The following is a 16,424-nucleotide window of genomic DNA, read 5'->3' as shown; positions in this document are numbered from 1 at the left end:
CTGCTAATGGGTGTGGGGTTTCTTTCTGGGATGATTGTGGTCATGGCTGCAAAACTCTGTGCATGTACTAAATCCCCTTGAATTGCACACTTTAAATGGATGAATTTTATGATGTGTGAATCATATCTCTACAAAGGTACTAAAAATAATACTGCAATGAACAGCTCTTCACATGTCTTCTTGAGCATATAAACAATGTCATACCAGGCCAGCTGTGAGAATTGCTGGGTCAAACACACATGTAGTTTAAATGTTAAATGTACATCTAAATCGCCCTCCATTATGGCTTAACTAATATAGAAGTCAGCTAATACTACAGGAGAATACATGTTTATTCACAGGCTTCTTAATACTTGATATTATCAATCCTCTGGATATTTGCTAGTTCAAGATGTGAAAAATTGTTACATCATAAATATAATTTGTTTTTCCCTCATTATCAATGTGGCCGTGCATCTTAGCACATATTTATCGGTTGTTCGCATTCACTCTTCAGTTAACTGTCTTGCTCATAAGTGTTGCCCATTTTTCTACTGGCTTTTTGTTTTGATTTAATTGATAAGCAGGAGTCTTGGAAATATATGTTAATATCTATTAATATGTATTTAATACATTTTAGACTCAAACTCTTTACTCCCTAGACTTGTTGCACACATTTTTTTCTGTCATTTGTCATTTGTTTATGGTGCCTTTTATTACAATAAAAGTCATAGTTTTAATATTTGAGATCTTCTTTTTGTTTTCTGATTGCTTCTTCTCATGACATTCTGTATTGGTTTTATGCATAAACTCACTTCTCAAATCTAAGAATAGTTAATAGAGATTTTGAACTTCTATTATTTGAGTTATCTTGCTTTTCCCATGGGTTATCTTTTCAGTTATCTTGGTCTTTCCCATTTGTGTTGCAGACTCTTTCAAGAAGGATGCCACAGATGGGTTGTCTCTATATATAGTAGCCCCTTCATCTGCAGTTTAGCTTTCTGTGGATTTAGTTACCTGTAGTTAACTACAGTCCAAAAATATTAAATGGAAAATTCCAGAAATAAACAATTCATAAGTTTAAAATTGCATGCCATTTTACTAATGTGATGAAATCTCACACAGTCCCACTCCATCCTGCCCAGAACATGAATCATCCCTTTGTCAACCATATCCTGCCTGTTAATCACTTAGTAGCCATCTCAGCTATCAGATTGACTGTTGTGGTATCACAGGGCTTGTGTTCAAGTGACCCTATTTTACTTAATAACAGCCCCAAAGCGCCAGAGGAATGATGCTGGCAACTCGGATGTGCCAAAGAGAAGCTGTAAAGTGCTTCTTTAAGTGAAAAGGTGAAAGTTCTAGACTTAATAAAGAAAGGGAAAAAAAGTTATATGCTGAGGTTGCAAAGATCTATGGTAAGAACGAATCTCCCATTTATAAAATTGTGAAGAAGGAAAAAGAAACTTGTGCTAGTTTTGCTGTTGCACCTCAAACTGCACAAGTTATGGCCATGGTGCGTGATAAGTGCTTAGTTAAGATGGAAAAGACATTAAATTTGTACCATAAGGTATTTTGAGAGAAAGACCACATTTACATACATTTTATTACAGTATATTGTTATAATTGTTCTATTTTATTATTAGCTATTGTTAATCTCTTACTGTGCTTAATTTATAAATTAAACTTTATCACAGGTATGTATTTGTAGGAAAAATGCATAGTATATATAGGGCTCCGTACTATCTATGCTTTCAGTCATCCACTGGGGATATTGGAAGTTATCCCCCAGGGATAAGAAGGGACTATTGTATATGGGCGGTGTTTGCTGATGGTCAGGAGTGGCTTTCAGTTAGGGGGCAGGGAGTGTTTTATGTGTTGGCAACCGAAATACCAGAATGCAGAAAAGTTTGCTATAGGTGATGTGTCACGATGCTGGCCACCAAATATTTCCAGGTCTTTCTCTGGAATCATGGTAGGAATGCATTTCCTTGCCCTCTTAAGATTGTGTGACCATGTAACTTACTTTGACCCTGAAAATGTGGGTGAAAGTGATGTGTACATAGAAGCTTTAAGAGCACCAGCACCTGATTTGCCATGTTCCCTTTTTCCTGCCAAGGTGACTGTGGCAGTGTGTGGACAATAAAATCTCTGTCAGCCCAGATCCACGAGTGGTTACGGTATGCAGAGCCTCCTGCCAACCCATGCTGGACATGCAGCGTGAGCAAGAAATGAACTTTTGTGTTAAGCCACTGATTTGGGGGGTATTTACATTGTGTTTTGTTTGTTTGCTTGTTTACCACAGCAAGACCAAGTCTATTTATTCTGATTCAAACACATATGAACATCCACTTGAGGTGTCCTTGTTCTCCCTAGATCTTTTAAAAAGTTCCTGTTTCAGTGGGTGGGGGTGGGCAAAATGGGTGAAAGGAGTCAAAAGGTATAAACTTACAGTTATAAAATAAATAACTCATGGGATGTAATGTACATCATGGTAACTGTGGTTAATAATAGTGTTGCATATTTGAAAGTTGCTAAGAGAGTAAATCTTAAAAGTTCTCATGCCAAGCAAAGAATTCTGTAACTATGTATGGTGAAAGATATTAACTAGACTTACTGGGGTGATTATTTCACAATACATACAAATATAAAATCATTATGTTGTACATATGAAGCCAATATAATGTTGTATGTCAACCATATCTCAATTAAAAATTCAATGGTCTTTGATAATGGAAAAAAAAAAAGTTCCTGTTCATTCATTTAAAAGTGATCTTGAGAAGCCAAGGAGATAAACACCTGTGTTCAACCAGCCATTCTGCATGGAAAGTTTAGCGGGGTCCTTTAGTCTTGATAGCAAATGTTTTGGTGTTGTTACTACAGATCCAGCCTCGGACACTTACAAATAAATGTTCTACTTGAAGACTTCACAGGTGGCAACATAGTCCGGTTCAAGTTGTTTACTTCTTGTGCCCTGATCCATCCTGATTCCCAAGCAGGACGACTTCTTGAACCAGATGGGAGTGTGGTCCTCCAGGGGATCCCTTCCAACCACCTCTGACTTAGAGGAAGCAGCAGCACTAACGTGCCCACACAGTCCCTGCACTGTCCTTATAGTGTGAGGCAAGGTTTTTTGATTAAAAATAGTTTTTGCTCCAGGAATGCTTCTCTACTTAAAAAGGGTGGCCACAAAAAAACATCTTTGAGAATCACAGCACTGGATTTTGTACCATAAATTTCTCTTAGAGAAATCCATTTCTTCTGGGGGAGTTTGAAGAATTATTGGATTCCAGGCATACAGATTGTGAATTATCAAAAACGAAGACAAAATTGTCTGAGTTCAGTGGTGATTAAAACCTTTTTTGGTTTTAATCTCCACTTAAAGCACAAAACTGACCTGGGAACAGGATCTGCTTGGGGAGCTGAATTATTCTCTGAGAGCTACTGCTGTTACAAGGACTTTTCCTATTTTGTGACTAACAAACCCTGGTGTTAGCATCACCAGGCTGCAGAATCTAAGGCAACAGACATATTCGCCAGGGTCCAAATTAGTTAATTTTCCACATTCCACAGCAAGGGGCATCTGCAACTAGTGCACGCTCACCATGCCTATTTTTAAGCTTAAATTTGGCACAAGTAGCAACACTGAAAAGGTACCTGTTTCCTCTCCTTTCTCATATACCCTCTGGGGCAGAGGCAGATGAACAGTAAAGAGCTCAGGGTAGACACACATCTCAGGTGTGGCACATCCTCAGGTGAACCCTGAACAATGGGTCAGGTCATTGTTGTGCCTGGGCTCTGCTAACCTTTCTTTCTAAGATGAGCCTCTCTGCTCAAGATATGGAGGGAAGCAATGAAAGAGAATATCCCTGAAATGAAATGCGGGGCCTCTGTCCTCAAACCAAAGAAACCATCTGTCATTCACTGTCCTCTTTCTGATGGCCCCTACCCTACCCAGAGCTCAGAGCCCACCCTGAGGTTGTTATGAAGAGTGACCAGCAAGGGAAAGAGCCCTATCACCAAGTCCCAAAGCACCTTGTCATCCCTCATACCAGAAGTCCCCCTATGCAGATGCCAGACATCACCATGTTGACTGGGCATGAAATATAATTAAAGGGGGGCTTTACTCTAAGAATTCACAAGATAGAGTCATACTTTAGGTAAGATAGCAAGACTATCTTTGGAATGATTTTCCATTCTAGTCTCTGCCATCAAGCAGGAGAAATCCAGTTAGAGGGACACGATTTGGGGTCATGAGGAAGCCAAGGATAAAATTCAATACTGTTGCCATTATTCTAGGAGAACACGTAATTTTTGCCATAAGGACAAGTAGTCAGAAGGAACTTCAAAGTAATGTTGACCTTAAACCTGCCTCAAATGTTCTGAAAAATTAATATCATCAGGCTATATTTCCCTGCAAAATACTTTTTGTCTGAATTTCACAAGTAGATGATTTAGATCATATTTTTCCCTTGTTTCAGGTTCAGCAGCAATAACTTTCCTTGGAAGAAAACCATTGAGTTGGTAAGGTACCATGATGGAACACAGGTAACAACCTGGCTATGAGGACTGGGCCACTTTCAAAAGGTTGTATCAAACACATACAAAAAAAAAAAATCAAAGTTCTTTTCTTTCTGGTAATAATCTTTAAAAATGCTTGTTGGAGGATTTGTATAAGTTTCTAGTTTTCTCTTTTTACGAAAGTTGTTTATGAGAGTATTACTGTCTTTATGTTTATCCCTAAAGGTTGTTCTGGTTTCAGTGGAAATGGATTTGGGAAGCCCAGGAGTCTAGACTAATATTCTGGTTCAGTTCTCAGAATGTGAGGTCAGCACAGGTGGGCCAAAGCAAGGCCATGGTTTTTATCTCTAGCACGAAGACCAGGAGGGTCTTACCAAGTGCTCTCTGCCCTTTGGGAAGCCCAACCTTGTAATATGGAAACTTCCTTATGGAAGAAAGCATCATCTGTGGCTAAATTCTCTGGCATATCTTAGCATTTTCTGCCGAAGTGCCAGGTGGGGCTGAGGAGAATGAAGATGTATCCCTGGCACACTAACATGTGTTTCTGTATGGCCCCTAATCCCATGACTCTTTATCTTTCACAGCCTTAAAATTGGTTTTATTCTATATTTTTTCTTTTTGGTAATCAGTCTTAAACATCAATTACACATGAGCGATAAATGGCCTCAGTGTTTATCCGTGGCTTCATGCATGACTCACTCCCACTGACTCTACTCAGCAAACATTCAGGCACGTAAGTGAGGTAAAAGCCCCACACCAGGCATGTCACCACTAGTTCTGCACAGAATAGCCAAACATCTTACATGAGAAACACCTGGGAACAGCCTTTGCCATCACACACGTGGACACCTTGGTACAAAGGTTATTCTTGACTAAGAAAAAGAAATACATTGTAATTGGTTTACATGCACATTGCAGGAACTGATACTGTAGTCTGTAGTCAGTGCAGAGAAGAGTCCTGTGTCACCATCAGACAGGGGTAAATTTCCCCATGGAACCTCCACACCCCATACCTAAAGACTGGAGCACAGAACTTGGCACAAGGCAGAGGTTCTAAAGCTAATTATTGAACAAACTTGTGACATGTGGATCTGTCCCTATTCAATAGGGATAGATCACGTCACTCTCCCTTTAAAGAATTGACTGTTTGAGAAGGTTCTCTTTGAGAAAAAAGTGCAAAGGGATTCAGAGCCCATGGGGCATCATGGCCAACGGTTCTCGGTGGGGACTTCAGTCCAGGTATGTTCTGGACTGAGTGTCCATGGACACCAGTCACCTTTCTAGTGTCAAAGAGCAGCATGAAATAATGTGAAAATGACACCTTAATGAAACAAAAGCATCCTATCAAGAACTTTCAAGTTACTAAATTTAAAAAAGTTCGGCTATTTCAACTCAGCCAAAGGCTTGGGCATTTTGAAGCCCATCCATCAGAAAAGTAACATGATAGCCAATTCAAGTTGATTCCTCCTAGAGATGAGTGGCCCAGGACCTCATCTGTTCAAAGTTGGGAGGCAACAGGCCAGAGGGCAATAAACAACCTCACTCAGGATGCTACACTGGGACCTCTCAAGGACACCCTGGGGGCATGGACACTGTCCCTGTGTGGGTCTGCTCTGGGTCCTCAGCTCAAGTACTTGGGTTAAGGACCCAGAAGAGTTCAGGCAAGGGTCAGGGCACATATATAATTGGGCACAAATCCTGCATTTGATTCCTCTTTATCTTTCTGGTATGGTATTTTCTTTGATATTCACCCTCAGGGTGATAAGGCATTCCTCCTCCTCCCAAGTCTTTCGAGCTGGGCAGAGATGAAAGTTACCTTCCTATCTAAACTGACAGGATTCTGAATCCATCCGGCTACACTTGGAGTCACCTAGATATTACATGACCCGGGTGCTTTATACCGTTTCTAAGCTGGGTTTTTCCTTCAGCCTGAAATGCCCTTCTCCCACCCCCACTGCCAGTTAATTCCTACTTGTCCTTTAGGGCTTGGGGGCCATTGTCATCTGCCCATAGGGCTGGGCGAGGGGCCCCACCAGAACTTGGGGCCCCACAGCACACCCGCTGAGCACCTCCCTTGACTGTGACCAACTCAGTGACAGTTAACTTTTATTTCTGCAACACCTTGCTCTGAAAATACAGCAGTGCTGAATGAATGTTTACTGGGTGAATGGCCACCTGGGTGAGCACGAGCGGTATCTCTCGTACATGCCTTCCAGAACGCCAGACCTGGGTTACAGGCTAGTGTTTGATGAAATTTGTTAGCTAGTGATTCATTCACGTGTGAGCGAGCATTCCACGGACATCTTCAATAAACAGCATCCACAATGACATGAGCTTATGCTCACAGACCCCAACCACAAGGATTTGGAGAAAACAGTTTTAGACTTCAAAATGAAGGTGTGACATTTGGCAACTCTTCAGAAGGACAGAACTTTTATAGGTGGGTGACGCTAACTGAGCTTATCTTTCTCTGAAGGTTTGCTAAGGCTTTTGTGAAGGAACACTAAGCCGCATGTCAGGGTGGGGACCACTACCCCCTGGAGGATTCCAGCATCTGCCATTCTATGGGGGACTGGCTGCCACAGCCCCAGAGGCCTGATCTCCCCAGGAGGAAGCCTGCACATTCACGCCCATCTCCCTTCTGTGTATGGTTGGGGCCAGGAATAGGGTGGGATGGAGAAGGGAGAGAGCAGAGGAAAAGGACATTGCTGTGATCGGAGGAATGGATGTGTTCATGCCAAGATCAAAGGCCAACGAATGGATTAGACACTGGGGGAATGCTTTTGCCCTGATCTGGGTTCTCTCGAAGTTGTCTGCTATGTGGCATACAGTGGAAGTTTACAAAGGTGTATGGTGGAACCTTCCTTAATGCTCTACAGAATTGCCCAGGGGGCAAAAGTGGGCACGGCTGTGCTTGACCTGCCTTCCACAGAATGGAGCAATTGTAGTCAGTCTAGTTTATTAGAGCTCAGCACAGCATTCAGTTTACATAAAAGGTTCTAATGCTGCTTTTTAAAAAAAATCAATAGTAAACACTTGCCAGCTGCTGAGGTCTCGGTCCTAATAACCGTCCTCGCTGCACAGTTGCAGCAGGCAAGGTCAGTCTCATGGCAAACTGGAGTCAGGGTCCATATAGAGAAAGTAGCATCAGACAAAACAAAGAGCAGATGTTACCAAAGGTTCAGAGCAGTGCTGTCCACGAGAACTTTCTGTAAGGAAGAGTTCTTTCTCTGCATCATCCAACACGGGACCCCCAGTCACATGTGGCAACGGGGCACTTGAAATGTGGCTAGCGGGACTGATGGCTGAAGTTTTAAGTTTGTTTAATTTTAACTAATTATATTTAAAATTTGAATCAATGCCAGTGGCCTGTGGCTACTGTCCTGCATGGTGCAGCTTTGGAGGGCACCTCCCCCACACCGACTTGTTCCAACATCAGCTCCTTTAGCTTTCCTCGGGAGCCAGGCAGCAGGCACAGGTTCTCACTCAAGCTTCCTGTTCCACAGCCTGGGCACCTATCTTTAAGTCCTGAAACCAGCCCTTACGGGGCCTGAAGTGTAATTTTTAATGTCATTTTGTATTTGCATTTGCCCCTGGTTTTGCTTTCACAGGATCCTGCAAAGCATCTGTGCAACAGGCCGCCCTTTCCAAAGTATCTAGAAGGAATGTTTCCTCCAGACCAGGTCTTCTGTCCAAATAGAGAAAAGGGGGACGTGCACAGACTTCTCCTCTCTGCCTTTCCTAGAGGCCCACTCTGTGGGACAGGGAGGAACAACTGTGATTCTATCCCCTTGTTGGGTGGAACTGGACTGAAACACTTCTCTTCAAAGCAGTTGTGGGAATTTTCAGCTCAGCTCCACTCAAGAAGTTATCTTGGTGATGTCACTCTTGGTGACGTCGGGTGAGGGGACACTCGCCCTCCGGGTGACTTGCCCGCCTCACGCTCCCCTCATTGAGTATCAAGCAGGTACTTCCCTGTACATCACAAGCTGGTGGCCACCAGGACAGGAAATCAGAAATGCTCTCCCACCTCTGGGCGAAGCAGCCTACAGCTGTGAGGATGGTTCCAGTGGAAAGACTGTGAGGTCCATTAGCTGAACCCCGCCGACCTCTCCACGCCCAGAGTTGGAGAAGGTCTGCATCTGGGACACGGGAGATGCAGTGACTCTGCAGCCTCAGCCGGTGGATGCATCGCAGACGTCCCGGAACATGAGGCTTCATGCACGTTTTAGGGATCTGTGTAAACGCTATTCTACTCTTACTGACAGAAAACTCAGAAACAGAGAAAACCTCTTCCATCCATAGGTAAAAATGATGTGGCAAAGTATCTTCATCACCGCCTCTGTGTGCCGGACAGACGAGGGGCTGGCACACACTAAGGGGCGGGGCTGGTGGGACAGGGCCGCTACTGCGTGAGAACGGACCTCGGGGCCGAACCCGGAGGGCCACAGGCAGACTGTTCATGTCTAGGAACCTAAAGATGTTATTCTGGCTAAAATGTCCTTCTCTGCCTTTCAGAAATCCTAAGACTGTGGTGCTCTATCTACTATTAATTACTCCTTAAATGTGAGATGTGGGGAAGGCACATGAGCGTTGGCTTTTGGGTAACATAATATACAATAAGATTGGCTTTGGGGCAATAAAATATACCACACTTGTAGGAGGCCCAGTAGCTGCAGCAACACCTTGGGGCCCACACTCACCCGTCCACCAGGCGTGGCCCAGGTCACCTTTCCTCGGGCCCTGAGCTCACCTGTGCCCCGAGAGTGGCTGAAGTCACCCTTCACCACGCGGCAGGTCTTGCCGTCCCCGCTGCAGACCCCACACCGGTCTTCTTTGGCCGCAGACCCAATGATTCCATCACAGCCGATTTTCTAAATAAGCAGAGCGCTGGGTTATTCTGGGTATAGGACTCAGAGACACACCCTGCAGGGCTGACTTCTCCATGAGGCCCAGCAGGCTGGCGCATGGGGGCCCATGATACCTCCAGAGGCCCAAGCAAATGTTTTAATTTATTTTAAAATCAGAAGAGAAAAAAGAACACGATCCAACTAGTATTATATTTGTCTTTACACCCACAGAGTCATCAAATACAGGTTTTAGTATTTGTTATGGAGGAGAGGCCTGCGAAGGCCCAAGTGCCCAGAACTCACACTGAGGCCTGAGCCGGTCCCTTCCAGAGCTGCCTGAGGCGGGGCTGAGGGGAGGGAGGGAAACCGGCTCCCACACCTTCTGTTGTGGCCATAATTTCACACAATCCATGATCCCCTTGGAGCTGCGTGGGTCCTTGGTTCTATCTCAGTTGGAACAGCCAACAGTCTCAGAAGACACAGCAGAGACCACAGTGACTTTTCTGCTGAGGTCGGGAAGCCCAGAGCTCACTCAGGCATGGCTGGGAATGAGCACCCTAGTTCTCAGTTAGGGGGATTTAGCCCAAGAAGATACCCTGCTGCTCAGATTTTTTCAACGAGGCCTGTCTGAGGGCAGAGGAGGGTCGCCCTGACACTGGGTGGCTCCGGGCAGCACAGCCCACATCAGTTCATAAAAAGTGGGAAAAGGTTGTGAACTCCTGTTTTTCCTTAAAAAAAAAAAAAAATGCACGAGACTTTTGTGGTCTGCAAAATAACATACCTAAGTTTATGTTATGGTAAACACTGGTGTGTTTAATTATTTGCAAGCTAAACTGCTAAAATGCCTCTCTACATTTCTCCCCTAAAGTGAAGAATTCCAGAACAAGAACTGGGTCTTCCCCACTGCCCTGTACCCTGCACTAGGTACTGGTGCCTCAAGCTGTGAAGGGTTCTACAGCCAGATAACCCAGGCCAAGGTGATTGTGCTCTTTCCTCCCTCCTTACACCCCACTCCAACCGGGGCAGGGCACGGGGCAGAGCCGGCTGAACAGCAGACCTCCTGGAGGCAAAGGCTTGGCCCCATGGCTCACCAACTGAACCCTCTGCTTCATAAAGGCAGTGCTTCTTCAACATAAACGTGCATCCGCCTCACCAGGAGGGCTGTGAAAACACTGATGCGGGATCCATCCCTAGAGTTTCTGATCCAGCAGGGCTGGGTGGGCCTGAGAATCTGTATTTCTATGAAGTTCCCAGGTGATGCTGCTGTTGCTGGCCGGGACCACACTTGGAGAACCCTGGCACCGTGGAATGCTACACGAAGAGCAAGTGAGTGTTCTTCATAGTCAACGGTCCTGAAGTCTCACCCTTGGATCCTTTTGTTTCTTTGGGAAAGAATTAATGAGAAATTACTATCGTGTGTACAAAATTGATAGCATCACTGAATATATTTCAGTGAAGACTTGAAGATATGCTAAGTGCAGAGCAAATGTGGTCCCAAAATGACCATTATGAAAACTGAAAAAGGGCAGCATTTAAAAAAAAAAAAAGAAGCTCAAACGTGTTCAAAGTTAGTATAAACACAGGTAAAGGGCAAGATCGGGGGCTTTAGCAGCTAGAGGCCAGGCAATGAGCAAAAGGAGAGAGTGGACGTATGGGTGATTTAGTGACACATGGAGACCCGATGGTAACTGGCATTGACTGTCACACCTTGCCAGGGCAGATCACCAATGCGACTTGGAGGCTGACACAGGGTACCTTGAACTTGGATCATGTGGCAGGAGCTGGCTAAGTTCACGATCTGGACTGCTGGCTGATTGCTATGAAGATGCTTACTGTAAAATTACAGGTGCTAAGAATACAAGGCAGCCAAGATCTGAAATTTTGCTCAGCCAGCATGCTCAGCAAATGCCCTGGGGCCACGTCTGTGTGGCCACATGTGTGCTGCCCATCTTCGTGTCTCCTCGTGTCCCAGAGCCCAACGTCCCAGCCCCCAGCCTGTTTCTAGTGCTGCCACAGGGCTAACACCCATAGAGCCAGCCCCTGTACCTTGGCTGCTTTCGTGTCACCCTGACCTGTCCCCACATGGCTTCCCCATCTCCCAGGCGCTCTCAGCTCTAGACTTCTCTCTCACTGGCTTTTTATTATTTTTTAATCACTCCTGCCCAACAATAGTGGGTCTCTGACTTGAGCAGGTAGCATCCGATACCTTAGTCAGGGTTTCTTGATAAAAGTTTTCTAGATGCTCTAAGTTAACAACCCACTTGTTCTAGACAGCTTCCCCCAAGCCCAGCGATGACACCTGACAAATCTGGGGCCACATAGCAAGTGACTGGCAGGGCCAGGAACAGTCCCCCACCTCCTGCCTCCCAGCTCCAGGCTGGCTGGATATCTCCCCTGACTGTCCTCAGCCTGGCGAGGTCTTCTGGACAAAGTAAGGCCTCTCCCCAAAGTATGCTGGCTTTGTGAGAATTTGGAAACGTTCAGAATAGAGAAGCTAAAAGAACACCAGAAACACTACCTTTGGGGAAAGGAAATGTGAGGGGAGAATCCACGCTAGAATTTCAAAAGGCTACCTGTTGTCTGGCTAAGAGATCATGGCTAGGAGGCACAGTTTGCATTTGAAATCTGCCAGACAAAGAATTCACCTGAATGCAGGAAGGACAGGCGTGGGAGGTGCTTCAGGGAGCAGCGCGACAAGGGACTCACTGGGAGGAAGGGCCTTTAGCAGGAGAGCACACATTTTCCTAGATGAGCAAACTGCTTTCCCTCCAAAGAGTCCCCTGAAAGAAGGATCTTGGTGGGAAAGAGAAAAGTGATAGTGAGGAAGGGCAGTAGCTTAAGTGAGTGCTTATAAAGCCCCTGCACAGCCAGACCAGCATTAGGTGTCCTCGGGATGTTGCTCCAGACAAGCAGAGGCAGGTCAGGGGGCAATTGTCTCCCCTCACTGTGATTCTCTCCATTGCTCCTAAAACATAATATAAAGAACATGTACACACTTGCTCAGTAGCAAGGCCCCAACTGGCACTGAGATAGACCTCACAGGATCTAAAGTTTAAGTACATACAATGTTTGGAATTGATTTCCTTTTTTTCGGGGATGAGGTCACCATCAGTTAGGAACCCAGCAAGGCCTTGATATCTGCGGGACTGCCGGAGTGCGCTGCTGCCTTGTGACACTTGGGCACACTTGGCCTGCAAGAAGCTAGTCCTGGCCTCTGTTCCTAGAGTCCAGGTTATTCACAGGTAAGTCCAGGGGCCCACTGTCATCTATTTCTCTCAGGAGGTGCTGCATGATCCTTTCCGAAACATGAGCCACCTGCTTATTTTTCCATTGGGGTGATAGGTCGTGAGGGCTAAAATTTGTCTATTAAAATGGTACGCCCTTTCACACAATTCTTGCTCTGCACTTGCTAAAGGGAATAACACCTCCTGGTTTGATCATCTGTGGTCAGTTTCTAGGGCAGACAGATAATCTCCTGGGCCCAGGAACACAGATCATGCGGGGTGGCACTTATGAAGCTCCAGCACACTGCAATCACCTGAAGGCCTAGGTAGGTCACACATTGCTGGGTGGGGCCCAAGGATTTGTGTTTCCGCTGAATTCCCAGGTGATGCTGCAGGCCTAGGGCTTGCTGGGAGACCACTGGGCTAGGTTTAGAACTCAGAGAGAGACCTTCCTGGAGATGGCCACGGCTGTGAGACTCCAGCCCTGTGTCCTGAAGAAGTGTCCTTTCTCCCTCCGGAAAGGCCCCATGCATGGAGCTCCCACTGGGAGCTCTGTCACCCCTGAGTCAAAGCAGTTCTGGGCTGAGGTATCCTGGAGGGATGTGGAGGACAGTGCTGACGCCCCTCTGCTCCCAGGAACTAGGGCCCTCTTACAATGGTGCTCAGGTCAAGTAAACAATCTATGGGAAGCTCCATCATGACAGAACGTCTAGTTATAAAACCCCACATGCCTTCAAATGAGGGCCTTACAGATCACCTGAACGCTGGTTTAAGGGCTGTTCAGAACTTCCTACTCACAGGTCTCCTCCATCCAGGAAACAGAGATCCAGACCTGAAGCCTTCAAAAGCCTTATTTGCAGGATTCACATCGTCTTATGCGTTAAACTGTCAAAGGCTGGATACAGGGGGAAACTCCTCTGCTATTTTCTCCTCTTTCCTTACCCAGCATTTTTTTTGATTTTAAAAACTAGTTTCTTTTGTTAAAATTTCACCTCTCAGAACAAAAGTATCCTCAGACCATGACTTAAGATTGTAGCTAACTGGCTTCTGGACTAGGGCTAAGTTACCCGGCAGGTGGGCAGTCAGCTTCTCTTCCGTCAATGTTGTGCTCAAAGTTGAGGTTCACCATGTGTGTCCTGAGGATCGTTACAGATTTGGACATGAGCCTCAGTTTCCCCATTCTAAAAATGAGAATATTAACCTCAATCTCAGAGAGTTGTTGTAAAAATTACCTCTTCTCTGGTTCAAGAAACCCAGGCTCACCACTCAGGCCCTGGTGAGAGGTTGGCCCTTTCAGGATGGATGGAGACTGTTCACAGGCCATCTTCCTTCTAAGGGGCTGGGGGACACGCCCCCTCCCCTCTCTCTATTTGAGCAGAGCAGAGCTCAACAGATAATTGTCCTCTATCCCTCTTCTGCCACAGAATCCCTGCTCCTCCAAAAAAGGCAAAGGGGAAGGAGAAGGTATTGGTAGGTAGGACTGCATCTTACCTCTGTCCCTCTTGGCGGTGATGCATGAGAGCTGTGTGCAAAGGCCCATGTGCAGGTGGGCTCTCCCGTGATGTTAAGCAGCCCCACCTGCAGCGGGTCATGGTCTGTCCCAGTGGGCTTCTTAGGTCAGGTGCAAACAGGGATGCTTGCAGGGTCACCCTGTATATTAATTATCTGGGACACCCAGGGGCTGGGACAGTTTTGTGTGCTCTGCTCTCTGCCTGGTATTAGATGCCAAGATGAATTTAAAGGGAGAGCACACAGGGAGGTCTGTGTCTGAACAGCAGCAAATCTGAGAACCAAGGGGCAAGAGCCAAACTAATCTGCCAGCAGTGGCATTTTCTCCCTTTGCTACGCAGTAGTGCCAGCAACATACGATATTCTTGGAAGGGGCTGGGATTCTTTCTTTCCCCCAAAATACTGAATGTTAGAGGAGATTTAATGCCTGTATTTATGAGGCTTGGTGTTCCAGAGGACAAGAAGACAAAATTAAAGGAAACTCCAAATAATAAACTCTTGAATCTTCCCATGTTATCTTAGTGATCCCCGGCAGTCACTTTTCTACATACACTAGGAATTCCTGCTACTCATTTCTGAGCTTCCAAAGCAGTTCCTACTCAGCATCTGTTGGTCAGAGCCCTGCTCTCCTGAAGTCAGAGTGTGTGTGACACCAAGGGGAGGACACTGTCTGGAGAATAATTAATCAAAGGCTCAGGATGGTAGGGACCTGGCAGGAAAAGCACAAGTTCTTTTGGTAGAGATAGTTCCTGTGAAACATGCAAAAAGACTAGAAAAGCATTAGTGCTCAGAACTATGTTCTGGAGGAGGGGGAGGGATGGACCATGAACAGGACAGAAGTGAAGAATATCCATCTTTAGTGATTTAAAACCTGGATTCTGCCCCCAGAATCCTGCCGCAGCTCGATGGACCATCACCAGTGACAGACAACCTCCTGGTCACCACATCCAGTGACCATTTCTCCATCCTCATCTTTGATCTGTCACTCTGTAGCATCTGATGATACCCCATCTGCGGCTGTGCATACATTCATTCACCCAAAGCACGGTTACTGGACTCCTGTTACATGCCTAACCTGGAATAAAGACGCTAAGACAGAGGCCGAGAAGGGAGCGGGCATCCGAGCCGTCTCTTGTGTGATTCTCTACTGATCCCTTGGACAGTTCTGCCTCCCCCGCCTCTCTCCGAAAGCGGGCAGCTCTCGTGCCCCTTCTGCTTCTGATTTTTCTTGGTAATGTCACCTTCTCCTTAAGCTGCAACAATCACTCACATGCAGACGGCTCTTAAACCTCACACTCGCCCTCCCACCCAGGCTCACAGAGGGCTGGTCTGCTGACAACACCCCTAGACTCTCTGGCCAGGACACTGACCTCAATGGGGCCACACTGAAACACCGGCTCCTCCTCTAAAGCTGCTGGCTCCTGACTTCTCAGTTCTACTGTTGGATGCCTCTTGCTGCCCTCCTGGAGCTGACAGACATGGCTGCCTTCCCGGCCCTAAGCCTGAGATCCTCCAGGCCATTTCCGACCCCTCTTCTTGATATACTCACTTAGGTGCCGGCCTCGTGGCTTTGTCCCCTGAAACCTCTCTAGTGTCTATTTCTTCTCTGTGCTCATGGCCACTGCCCAGTTTAGACCCTCATTACTCAGCAAATGACTTATCACACTGGTTTTCTCCCCGCTGCTGCCAGATTGATCTTCACCTGGTCATGGCTGTGGACCCCACTGCCTATCAAGTATGCCTGCACTTAGGAACCTGGGACCCTCCCTGATCTCATCCCAACCGCTCAGCCCCCCAGCTTCCCTCCCTCCTTTTCCAAGTGCACACTGAGTCCAACCACCTCCAGCTCCCGCGAGCTCCATCACACCCACAGTCAGAATAAACCCAGATTCCAGCCACAGCCTGCCCAGCCCTGCCCGGCCCAGGCCTTGCCTGGAGCCTCTGCCCCCTGCCCTCCACTGTTTCTGGAATGTGCCAGCCCCGCCCCTCTGCCTTCTGCTGGGAGTGTCCCCCTCCCATATCTCCGCTGGGCCGGCTCTGTCTCCTCGGAGGGCCCTGCTGCACCACCCACAGCCCACTGTCTACGACACTGTTTCGTCCTCACACGGGCCAGTCCCAGGAATGACCAGGTCTGTGAGTTTACATGTTTCTTGTCTGTATGGTGCATGGGGACAGGAACCCTCTTGGTCCTGCTGAGCACTGCATGCCCAGAGCACCTTTCAGCGTCCAGCACATGGAATGTTCTTTCTGCTCTGTCTAAACCCAGTCTCTCACTGGCTCTCCATCACACCTTCACCTGTGGTTGTTAGGGTCTCACATGAGTCAGTCTCATCTTTCTGAC

At 46.6% G+C, this 16,424-nt stretch overlaps 1 protein-coding gene across 1 annotated transcript in view; it reads right to left on the bottom strand.

The window, feature by feature from the left end:
- The window catches only part of ADAMTS17 (ADAM metallopeptidase with thrombospondin type 1 motif 17), a 355,743-nt gene that overhangs the window by 85,167 nt on the left and 254,152 nt on the right, over positions 1-16,424 (bottom strand). Inside the window, exon 15 of the mRNA XM_065871925.1 lies at positions 9,254-9,374. Within this exon, the coding sequence (XP_065727997.1) occupies positions 9,254-9,374 (121 nt within the window). The remainder of the gene's footprint in view (positions 1-9,253; positions 9,375-16,424) is intronic.

This window comes from Phocoena phocoena, chromosome 2 (assembly GCF_963924675.1).
Source record: "Phocoena phocoena chromosome 2, mPhoPho1.1, whole genome shotgun sequence".
Taxonomy (NCBI): Eukaryota; Metazoa; Chordata; class Mammalia; order Artiodactyla; family Phocoenidae; genus Phocoena; species Phocoena phocoena.
Note: the sequence above shows the minus strand (reverse complement) of the source record. Positions and strands in the feature narration are given on the sequence as shown.